Source organism: Balaenoptera musculus, chromosome 1 (assembly GCF_009873245.2).
Source record: "Balaenoptera musculus isolate JJ_BM4_2016_0621 chromosome 1, mBalMus1.pri.v3, whole genome shotgun sequence".
In the NCBI taxonomy this organism is placed as follows: domain Eukaryota; kingdom Metazoa; phylum Chordata; class Mammalia; order Artiodactyla; family Balaenopteridae; genus Balaenoptera; species Balaenoptera musculus.
The window spans coordinates 88,374,587-88,386,796 of NC_045785.1; the positions used below are offsets into that span (position 1 = coordinate 88,374,587).

General features: G+C 41.0%; 2 protein-coding genes across 4 annotated transcripts in view; one reads left to right on the forward strand and one right to left on the reverse strand.

Moving 5' to 3' along the window:
- DBT (dihydrolipoamide branched chain transacylase E2) overlaps positions 1–5,275 on the reverse strand; it is a 45,764-nt gene extending 40,489 nt beyond the window's left edge. Inside the window, exon 1 of the mRNA XM_036872661.1 lies at positions 5,209–5,275. Within this exon, the coding sequence (XP_036728556.1) occupies positions 5,209–5,259 (51 nt within the window). The 5' untranslated portion in view covers positions 5,260–5,275. The remainder of the gene's footprint in view (positions 1–5,208) is intronic.
- Positions 5,276–5,531: 256 nt separating this feature from the next.
- RTCA (RNA 3'-terminal phosphate cyclase) overlaps positions 5,532–12,210 on the forward strand; it is a 28,693-nt gene continuing 22,014 nt past the window's right edge. For 2 of the 3 annotated variants that reach the window (XM_036873208.1, XM_036873191.1), the window contains exons 1-2: positions 11,723–11,990; positions 12,089–12,189. Coding sequence is in view for 1 of the 3 variants with exons in the window: in XM_036873191.1 (XP_036729086.1) it covers positions 11,946–11,990; positions 12,089–12,189 (146 nt within the window). In the remaining 2 variants the exon portion in view is untranslated. Of the gene's footprint in view, positions 5,658–11,722; positions 11,991–12,088; positions 12,190–12,210 lie in introns of those variants that run through there. The other variant, XM_036873198.1, reaches the window with a different exon arrangement.

Genomic DNA, 12,210 nt, shown 5'->3' on the forward strand with positions numbered 1-12,210 from the left:
GACACTGATGAAAGAAATTAAAGATGATACCAACAGATGGAGAGATATACCATGTTCTTGGATTGGAAGAATCAATATTGTGAAAATGACTATACTACCCAAAGCAATCTACAGATTCAATGCAGTCCCTATCAAATTATCAATGGCATTTTTTACAGAACTAGAACAAAAAATCTGAAAATTTGTATGGAAACACAAAAGACCCCGAATAGACAAAGCAGTCTTGAGGGAAAAAAATGGAGCTGGAGGAATCAGACTCCCTGGCTTCAGACTATACTACAAAGCTACAGTAATCAAGACAATATGCTACTAGCACAAAAACAGAAACATAGATCAATGGAACAAGATAGAAAGCCCAGATAAACCCACGCACCTATGGTCAACTAATCTATGACAAGGGAGGCAAGGATATAGAATGGAGAAAAGACAGTCTCTTCAATAAGTGGTGCTGGGAAAACTGGACAGCTACATGTAAAAGAATGAAATTAGAACACTCCCTAACACCATACACAAAAATAAACTCAAAATGGATTCGAGACCTAAATGTAAGACCGGACACTATAAAACTCTTAGAGGAAAACATAGGAAGAACACTCTTTGACATAAATCACAGCAAGATCTTTTTTGATCCACCTCCTAGAGTACTGGAAATAAAAACAAAAATAAACAAATGGGACCTAATGAAACTTAAAAGCTTTTGCACAGCAAAGGAAACCATAAACAAGACAAAAAGACAACCTTCAGAATGGGAGAAAATATTTGCAAACGAATCAACGGACAAAGGATTAATCTCCAAAATATATAAACAGCTCATGCAGCTCAATATTAAAAAAATAAACAACCCAATCCAAAAATGGGCAGAAGACCTAAATAGACATTTCTCCAAAGAAGACATACATACAGATGGCCAAGAAGCACATGAAAAGCTGCTCAACATCACTAATTATTAGAGAAATGCAAATCAAAACTACAATGAGGTATCACCTCACACCAGTTAGAATGGGCATCATTAGAAAATCTACAAACAACAAATGCTGGAGAGGGTGTGGAGAAAAGGGAACCCTCTTGCACTGTTGGTGGGAATGTAAATTGATACAGCCACTATGGAGAACTGTATGGAGGTTCCTTAAAAAACTAAAAATAGAATTACCATATGATCCAGCAATCCCACTACAGGGTATATACCCAGAGAAAACCATAATTCAAAAAGACACATGCACCCCAATGTTCATTGCAGCACTATTTACAATAGCCAGGTCATGGAAGCAACCTAAATGCCCATCGACAGATGAATGAATAAAGAAGATGTGGTACATATATACAATGGAATATTACTCAGCCATAAAAAGGAATGAAATTGGGTCATTTGTTGAGACGTGGATGGATCTAGAGACTGTCATACAGAGTGAAGTAAGTCAGAAAGAGAAAAACAAGTATCGTATATTAACGCATACATGTGGAATCTAGAAAAATGGTACAGATGAACCGGTTTGCAGGGCAGAAATTGAGACACAGATGTAGAGAACAAACATATGAACACCAAGGGAGGAAAGCAGCGGGGGGGTGGGGGTGGTGGTGTGATGAATTGGGCGATTGGAATTGACATGTATACACTGATGTGTATAAAATGGATGACTAATAAGAACCTGCTGTATAAAAAAATAAATAAAATGAAAGCATAAAAAAAGAAATTAACCTAGGTGTGTGTGTGTTTGTGTGTTTGTTAGATTATAACAGGTAAAGCTTGGAGAGGAAGGACAAAGTTAAGAAAGAATTATTGTATTTGAGGCATGGAATGACAGGCTCCTGGCTGAGAAGATTTAGAGTAGATAAAGAAAGCAACATAAGTGCAATAGGCATTATGTGATAAACAGCGATTGAGTGGCTATTAAGAGAAAGCTAAAACACATTAGTGAAGCTGCCTACTAAAGGTATAAAAAGGAAAACAGAAGGATAAAAATGGAAGGGAAGGGCTTCCCTGGTGGCGCAGTGGTTAAGAATCCACACGGGTTCGAGCCCTGGTCCGGGAAGATCCCACATGCTGCAGAGCAACTAAGCCCGTGCGCCACAACTACTGAGCCTGTGCTATAGAGCCTGTGAGCCACAACTACTAAGCCCGCGTGCCTAGAGCCCATGCTCCGTAACAAGAGAAGCCACCGCAATGAGAAGCCTGCGCACCGTAACTAAAGAGTAGCCCCCGCTCGCCACAACTAGAGAAGGCCCACTCACAGCAATGAAGACCCCACGCAGCCAAAAATAAATAGATAAATAAATTTATTTTTAGAAAATGGAAGGGAGGAGAAAAAAATAATTTTTCAAGTATGAGAGACATTGTCTTCTACAAACAACATAAAAAAAATACAAAGCAATGAAAAGACGGTTTAGCAGATTCACATAATAAGGAAATAAATTAGTAATAATTCAGCAGGCAGTTGTTGAGCATACCTAAAGATAGGATTGTTCTGTGCTCGAGAATTCAAAGCTAAATAAGATACAGAATACAGTCTCTGAATTCAAATTGCTTACACTTTACTGCAGGAAGACAGACAAGATAGAAAAATTCAAGATAATAGGGTAAGTTAATCAAGAGTCAAATGCATGATGCCATAGGGAAGTATAAACACAACATAATAAGGCTTTCTTAATAATTTACTATAGGTGATAAGACCTCTTGTTGTTTATGATTTTTTATAACATATGGAAAAAAATAGACTTTCTTTTACTGAGTCATTCAACAAATGTTTATTGAGTACCTACTATGTGCCAGGCATTTAGGATTAGAGAACAAAATTGATGTGATTCCTTCCCTTATGGAATGTATAGTCCATACTGTGAAAGATAAAAGCAAGTAAACAGGTGATTACAACAGTATTATAATTGGGGAGATAGTGTTAAGAAAACACAAAGGAGGGAACCTACCTGGAGAAAGTGAAGTAAGACCTAAGGATGAGTAGAAGTCACCCAGGGGGTGAGATGTGTTGCAGAGAAGTCTATAGGGGAGTAAGGCAAGAGTCTTTAAAGCAGAGGAAATAGACGTGCAAAGGTCTGGAGTCAAGAGAGAGAAAACAGCCTGTGTTCAATTAACTGAAATTGTTCAATATACTTCTAGTGTAGTTTAGTGTGAGCTAAGGGTGAAGTGTCAGAGTGGGGACTGGGTAGGTAGGTTTTAGCAAGGAATGAAGCTGGAGAGGTTGGAAAGATCCAGATCATTATATTGCTTCATAGTCATTTGAATTCTGAACATTTTGCTGAGAGCAGTTTTAAGCAAGGAAATGACATTCTCAAATTTGTGTCCTACTTTATAAGATCACTCTGGCTACACTATGGAGAATGGGTTAGAGAGGCACAAGATTAGAGGCAGAAAGTCCAACTTAGGAAGGTCCAGGATATCTGCAGCTGGAGACAGTTTGGAGAAAAATGACTAGATTTTTGAGATTTACAGGCTAGAATCAAGAGAAACAGGTTTGAGGGTTTAGTTCCAGAGCCTAGAGTCTGATGTTCCTCGGAGGCATTTTAACAGTCACTGTGAGGTGGCTAAAGGCTAGTCCTTCCAAGTTCCCTTGTGCTAGCAGTGGCCATGTAACACAGTTCTAGCCAGTGAGTCTGGACGGTACCACCACTTCCTCCTTACTGCCCTGAATACAAAGTTGTAGCAGCCCTCTTGTGACCCTGAGGGAAAGGCCAAATGAATTGCTAAAATGACAACCCTGATAATGATGAGCCACTTAATCAATCCCAGCTGCCATCTAACTTTCAGATGCTTTGTATACACAGATACTTAATTTCCTACTTATTGGTTGGGTTTATTACTTACAGCTGAAAAACACCTAAAATACATGCAATTTGAAGATTTCCAGGACAGTGAGATATATGGGTCTGCAGTAAAGCTGGCTGGAAGACTGGGGAACTTCAGGAATCATCAGCATATAAATGGCAACTAAATTTGAAGAAGTGGATGAAGTAACCCTGGAAGTGCAAGAAGCACACAGAGGGGCAAAGTCAGAACCCTTAAAAACACCAATATTTAAAAGTTAGGGAAGGAAAGAGGAGGAGGTTGGGATAAAGTGTTCAAAGATGTAGGAAAAAGAATACCAGGAAGCTGGTGTCACAGAAGCCAAGCATGGAGAACTTTCAAAAGAAGGGAGGCCAATATCCAGTAAGGTGCTGCTGAGAAGAGCTTTCTTCTCTTGGTTACCTCCTACTTAGCTCTCACAAATCTCAAATTATACAGTATCCTCTGGGAACTCTCTGACCCCCCAAGATCCCTCCTATGTGTCCCTGTAGCTCTAGGCACTTGTTTCATCTTCTCATGCTGTGCTGTAATTGCTTGTTTAATGTCTATCTCTGCCTTTCTACCCCGTGCCATACCACAAGGCTGTAATTAAACTCTGAGGGGGCAGAAATCAGTGTCTGTCTTATTCATATTTGCACCCCCAATTCCTAGCACAGTACCTGGTACATAGCAGGCTCTTGGAAGCTTTTGTAAGATCAGGGGCCCAACACTGTAGGAAAATTCAGAAGAGGGGACCCAGGAAGAAAAACGCTATGCAAATAGGATGAAACACTATGATTATTGGGATGTTAATTGTTTGGTGCTAGAAGACTGTGTGAAAGGGGAGAAATGAAGGAGAGATGGTGGTGGGTCTTAGCTCTGGTGATTTAAAAGGTTGGCAAGATACTGGTGCAAATGTAGGAGATAGGTGTAAACCCAAAGAACAAAGCTCGAGCCTCTCAGCTGCTTGGAGGCAAGGACCTATGGTGTTAACGCTTTCCTTGCCCAGTCTCTTTCTCTAGACTGTAAATTCCTCGAGGGCAGGGGTCGTAATATCAGTGTCTGAAATTAAGGGGTGCTCAATAAATGTTTAATGAATACAGTATATCTGTTTCCCCAGTGCCTACCACAATGCCCGGTACCCGGATGGTGCTCAATAAAAGGCTGCTGAACGAAAGGCTAGCTGGGCTTCGGGTGCAGATGAAGCGGGAGGGCGACCAAGTCACGACATAAGTGCGCCCAGGTAAGGAGAGAGAGTGGGTCTCCAGACAGGTTGGGCACCACCTTCGCTGCCCTTCGTTTTGCATACCTCCCTCCACCTCTCCATCACGCGAGCCCTGTACGCGAAGCACTCGGAGGACAAAGTAACACACCTCTCCCGGGTGACTCCGAACAAATCACTCCTTCCCGACCTCAGATCTGCCCAACCTGCTTACCAGACGGCCGGCAGTCTGGCTCCAGGTCCTCAGCACACGCACTGCAGCCATCTTACTCCGGAAATGACCATTGCGCTGAGGTTGGAGGAGTTGCCTGCGCGGGGGACCTATTGGGAGCCGGGAAACGAGCCTTCCCCTGAGGCCTGAGCGGCCAATGGAGAGCGAAGGAACGAGCCTCCCACCCAACAGCCAATCAGGGAGCGGGGCGGGGCTGAGATAACCCTGGGGGTGGGGTGGGAAAGCCCTGCGGAGGGGGAGGAGAGACAAGTGGGGAGGAGGGCTGCCCAAATTTAGTTTCAGGGACAAAGTTGGGTAAGGCACTGCTGTGTAAGTACATAGGCACCAACGATCATCTTTTCAGTGCAAGTAATGGGAGAGACGGAGTATGTTAAGGAAACAAAGGAAGGGCACTCACCTGGAGAAATTTACGTTGAAGTAAGATCTGAGGGGTAAGTAGGAGAAAGCAAAAACAAAGACAAAAACCTTCCTTCAGCTTGTATTGTAACCGCTTGATTACAGAAAATGGGACATTTCTATACTTTGTAGCAAGGATTTGTACCGCTAGTTGAGTCAAGTCTATACTGGAATACTTCCCAATAACGGGCATTTCTTACTCGCATTGTGTTCTTGGTTACCGAAACTGGCTTTTCGATTTTTTTTTTTTTTTCATGGAAGATAAACAAGGTTACCATAACGTCTAAGATAAATGTCATCAACATTATCTTTCCTTTTTAGGGAATCTGTCAGATGTAGCTGCCCAGCACGTGCAATATATGTCAGACATACTACCTTTATTTATTTGCCTCTTGGGGAAAGGTCAAATTGAGGTCAGTGGAACTGGTAAAGAAAAGATCAGAACTTTAATGGTCAATCCTCCTCACAGCAACTAAGAAACAAATTTCTAGAAATGTCCAGGATATTTGTCTGTTCTTCCTCTTATAAGGGAATGAACATCTGTACAGATGTCTAAAGAATTACAGAGAACAAAACCGGAACAAAGACAAAATCATAAATTCTCAACACCTGAAGATTAGTGGTCGTAAAACAAAATCTCAGGTACTTCACAAATTCACTGTCTGATATTACTCAAACTCACACTTTTTATTTTGCCTTATTTGCCTTTCAGTGTATTTCACACACACACACACACACACACACACACACACACACACACACAAACTGTAAGCAATAAATTTAAATCATTACCTTTATAAGAAAACCTGGGATAGTCAAAGAACTTTGATTTTTTTTAACTTTCCCACTAACAAAACATTTTATAGGCACCAATAATATATTTCATAATAATACATGCATGTGTTTGTATAAAAAGATTAAGTAGCTGTGCCTTTGAATTGTTTCCTTCCCAAAGCCCCTATACTACCTTCTTCCTCTTAACTTTCCCTTTGACTCTACCTTCTCCTAAGAAAATGTGTAGTTTACTTCTTTTCTTTTATACTCTTTACCTCAACATGATTACTGCTTCCAAATTCAGTATGGTATGTTTCCTTATCCTTCCTTCCAACATCAAGAGATATGCCACATATTCACTAGTTAATCCTTTCACTTGAGCTCAAAAGAGCCAAATAACCCATTTCTTCTCTTTTTAAAAATTTAATTGAGGAAATTCCCTAGTGGTTAGGATTCCGAGCTTCCACTGCAGGGGGCTTGGGTTTGATCCCTGGTGGGGGAACTAAGATCCCACAAGCTGCGCCAGTGCGGCCAAAAAATAATAATAATAATAATTGAATGATTGATTGTTACCTGGCAATTCTACTCTTAGGTATCTACCCAAGAGAAATAAAAACATATGCCCACATAAAGACTAGTACAAGAATGTTCTTAACAGCCTTATTTATATTAGCCAAAAACTAGAAACAGCCCAAATGTCCTCCATACATAAATGAATAAACAAACTGTGGTGTATTCATATAATGGAATATTATTCATCACTAACCATGACTGAAGTAATGATACATGCTTTAACATGAATGAACCTTAAAAATATTATGCTAAGTAAAAGGAGCCAGATCCAAAAGGTCACATATTGCCTGATTCCATTTGTATGGAATGTCCAGAGAAGGCAAATCTATAGAGACAGAAAGCAGATTAGTGGTTGCCTGGCACTGGGGGTAAGAATGGGGAATGACTGCAAAGGGGCAAGAGAAAGATTTTTGTGAACAATTCGGAGATTTTTAGTATATTTACAAAGTTGTAAAACCGTTACCACCATCTAATTCCAGGCCATTTTCCACCTCCCAAAAGAAACCCCATGCCCATTAGCAATCAATTCCCATTCTGGAACTCCCTCCCACCCCTGAGTCCCTGATACTACTAGTCTGTTTTCAGCCTCTATAAATTTACCTGTTCTGGACATTTCATATAAATGGAATCATATAATATGTGGCTTTTATGACTAGCTAATGTTCTCAAGCTTCATCTATTTTACACATGTATTGGTGCTTTATTCCTTTTTATGGTCGAATAATATTTCATTTTGCAGATATAAATATTTTCGTTTATCCACTCATCAGTCGATAGATATTTGGGTTGTTTCCACTTTGGGGCTATTGTGAATGCTGCTACGAACATTAATGTACAAGTTTTTGCGTAGACATGTGTTTTATTTTTCTTGGGTGTATACCTAGGAGTCGAATTGCTGGGTTGCACGATAAGCCTATGTTTAATTCTTTGAGGAACTGCCAGACTGTTTTCAAAGGTGGCTGCACCATTTCACATTCTCACTAGCAGTGTATGAAGGTCCTGGTTCCTTCACATCCTCATCAACTCTTGTTATTGTCTGTCTTTTTCATTATAACCATGCGAGTGGATATAAAGTGATATTGAAACGGAGCAGGACCCTATGGTCCTTGCCCCCCGCCCCCCATATCCTCAGCCTGTCTTTTGTCTATGGAAAAACTTTAGCCAAAGAATAAGTTTAATCAGAGAAGTGAGAAAATGCAGAAACAAAGGAAAACAGTCAAAGGAGACCAAATAATAATAGTTTAATCATTAAGCATAGTCAAGGACCTTTAGTTCCTCCTTAAGGGCCATAGATAATATTCTGGGCCATATCCTGTGAGCTGTTTTGCAGCTACTGAAGCCCCCACCAGGTGGAGGAGGATGACTACATGATGACCGAACTGAAGCCGTGACATAAGCTGCCACAGTTCTGAGAAGTGGCCTCAAAGAAATGGGAACAAACCCTGGAACTAAAGATTAATCAGTAATCTTGAAACAACCAAGACGATGCTGATCAGACCACCACATTACTTACTTCAAGATGACTGTCAGAACTGACTGTGCTGTTCTGCTCCCTCCCTCTGCCTATACAGCCCTGAAACTCCCCTTTAAAAGCCCTTGTCCCCTGAGCAACAATCAGGAGTTGGTTCTCTTGCAGGAGTCCACCCTCTCCCCCGGTTGCCGGCCTCCGAAATAAAGCAACCTTTCCTTTCCTACCAACACTTGCCTCTCAAGAGTTGAGAGAATTGTCTTTGAATTGTCTTTCAAGCGGTGTTCAGTAACAATATTTCGTTGTGATTTTGATTTGGGTTTCCCTAACGACGAATGATGCTGAACATCTTTTCATGTGCTTATTGGCCATTTGTATACCTTCTCTGGAGAAATGTGTATTCAAATCCTTTGCCCATTTAAAAATTGGGTTGTCTTTTTATTTTGGCGTTGTAATAGTTCTTTATATATTTTAGATACTAGACTCATCAGATATATGACTTAAAAATATTTTCTCCCATTCTTTAGTTTGTCTTTTCACTTTCCTGATAGTAACCTTTGAAGCACAAAAGTTTTTTATTTTAATTAAATTGAAGTCCAATTTATTTTTAAAAAATTGTTTGTGCTTCAGGTGTCATAGCTCAGAAACCATCAACTAATCCAAGGTTATGAAGATTTACATCTATATCGTCTTCTAAAAGTTTTATAGTTTTAGCTCTTACATTTAGGGCTTTGACCCATTTTGAGTTAATTTTTTAAATATGGTGGGAGATATTTAAGTCTTTAAATCATCTTGAAATGGTTTTTGTGTATGGTGTGAAATACAAATCCAATTTCATTTTTTCTTATGGTTAACCTATTGTTTCCACACCATAAACTGAAGAGTTCTTCTTTTCCCACTGATCTGCCATCTCATCTGTCAAAGAAATCAGTTTAAGGGCTCTAAGTAATCTATTTATCACTGTACCAATCTCACATTATCTTAATTACTTTAGCTTCATAGATATTCTGGGTTTTCAGAGGACAAGTACCCTTCACGTCATTCTTTTAAAATTATTCTTGCACTTTTGTTCTTTCATATACATTTTAGAATTGTCTTGTCAGGCTCCTTAAAAAAGTACTGTGGGCATTTGATTGGAATTTTATTGAAACTATATTTTCAATAATATATCTAAAGATTCTTTGAGGTTTTCTTTTTTTAACTTTTTATTTTATATTGCAGTACAGTTGATTAACAATGTTGTGTTAGTTGCAGGTGTACAACAAAGTGATTCAGTTATACATATACATGTATCTATTCTTTTTCAAGTTCTTTTCCCAATTAGGTTGTTACAGAATATTGAGCAGAGTTCTCCGTGCTATACAGTAGGTCCTTGTTGGTTATCTATTTTAAATAGAGCTGTGTGTACATATCAATCCCAAACTCCCTAACTATCCCCCCCCCCCCACCATAAGTTCATTCTCTAAGTCTGTGAGTCTGTTTCTGTTCTGTAAATAAGTTCATTTGTATCATTTTTAAAGATTCCGCATATAAGCAATATCATACGATATTTCTCTTTCTCTGTCTGACTTACTTCACTCAGTATGACAATCTCTAGGTCCAACCATGTTGCTGCAAATGGCATTATTTCTATGTAGGTAATCATATCACCGGTGAATAATGACGGTGTTGTTTTTGTCTGTCCAGTCTTGTGTCTTTCATCTCTTTCTTGTAAAATCTGACTAGACTTCCATCATCTGTTGAAAAGAAGCCATAACTGTGGGCATTACTATCTTGTTTTGATTTTAAAAGGTGTCTTATGTTTTACCATTATTTACTGTTATTAAGAATGAACTTTGCTGTAGAGTTTTCCAGATGTCCTTAATCAGGTTAAGGGAGTTTACATTTATTCCTAGGTTCATTTGCTTTTGTTTTATCATAAATAGATCTTGATTTTTTTTCAAATGCTTTTTCTTCATCTATTAATGGGATCTTAGGTTTTTGATATATCATCATAACATTTTTCCAATGTTAGAATGATATTCAATCCCAATTTGGTCATACTGTATGGTATTTCATAAACGTTCTTGGATTTATTTGTTAATATTTTGATTGATCCTGGTGCATCTGAATTTATAAAATTTATAAATTTTTCTTCTCCATGTCATCTTTGTCTGCTTTTGGTATCAGAGATTGGGTAAAGTATATGCATTCCCAGGGCTTTCTCTGTTACAAAAGTGGTGGAATGTTGGGATTAGGAGACAATTGTGTTCACCTCAGAGCACCACGGTTCATATCACAGTATGCTAGTTAACTGTGTGGCCTTGTAGCAAATTGTTTAACACATGCAGCTGTAAATCAGAGTAAAAACAGTAAGTACTTCAGCAGGTTGTGAATGCATGCAGTGGCTAAGTGCTCAATAAATGTTGACTATTATTTTTATGATTTATCATATTCTAATTGCTGCTCTCTCTTTACTGAACTGTAAGATAAGTGCAGTACATTATTATCATTAAGAAGAATGACATTATAATTTATCACTTCTCAGTCTCTACTATATACTTCCAATAACTTCGAGGCAGAAAATACCTTACTCTTCTTTGCTTACCTAGAGGCTTGCATATGATTTGGTACTCAGTTAATGTAGGAACTGAACCACAGCGGAATCAAGAAGCGGGTTGTCGTTCCTGCCCTCCTCTGAGGTGAATTACATTAGTGGCACTGTTCATTGCAGTCATGAACTTGCACTCATTCTCGGACAAGGTGGCATAACTTTGGCTTTTTTGAGCATTATATTACTGATTCTGATTCTGTCCTTTTCCACTCATTCCCAAATAAATGGTGTCTAGCAGAAGAAAAAGAGATAATACTCTACACACACACACACACACACACACGAAGAACGAGAGGCTCATGGGTATCATCAATGCACCAGGGACACACATTTCAAGGGACAGGCTGCAGAGAAGGCAAACCCGACCAGAGAGGGTGGTCGGTGCATTGCAGGGACCTTTCCTACATCTTCGGCTCTAAGAGTCTCCAGTTCTGGGTACGGCAGCATCCCCGAGAAAACAGAGATAAACGCAGATGCTTGCACAAGCCTGCGAGACAACTGGAGGATCCGACTAGAGTTGAAAGAGAGGCTTTCGGCAATCTGCGCGTTTTGCTGTGTTCAGGGCGCAAGTCTTCCAGGGACACATTTCCTACCTCCAGGGAACCTCCCCGGCCACCACCCCTCCTGCTGGACAGCTTCCGATTTGCCGGAATTTTGTGGGCGCCGCCTCTTTAAGCGCCGCGCGGCGCGCATGCGCCCTGGCTGTGGGCCGGGTGAACCCGGCTTCTGCACGCAGAGAGGCTTGGTTTGGGTCGGGCGTTCCCGGAGCCGGCGCGTCCTCCGCATTTACGTGGAGCTCCGCGGCCCCAAGCGAGGACCGCGCCTCCGGAGCTGTGGGGCAGGAGCCCGCGTCTCCTCTTCCTCCCGCTCGGGCCCAGGCTGAGTCGCGGTTGGCCCGGCCCCAGGACGCCCCCCATGGCGGGCCCGCGGGTCGAGGTGGACGGCAGCATCATGGAAGGGGTGAGTGCCGAGCCCGAGGCCTGGCGGGTTGCGGCTGCCGCCCGGGGTGCGGCACAGAGCTTGCCCGTCTGATGTTCTCTCTCTTCTCTCCGCACCAGGGCGGGCAGATCTTGAGGGTGTCTACGGCTCTGAGCTGTCTCCTGGGCCTCCCCTTGCGGGTGCAGAAGATCCGAGCAGGCCGCAGCACGCCGGGCCTTAGGTAAATCGGGGAGCCAGGCGG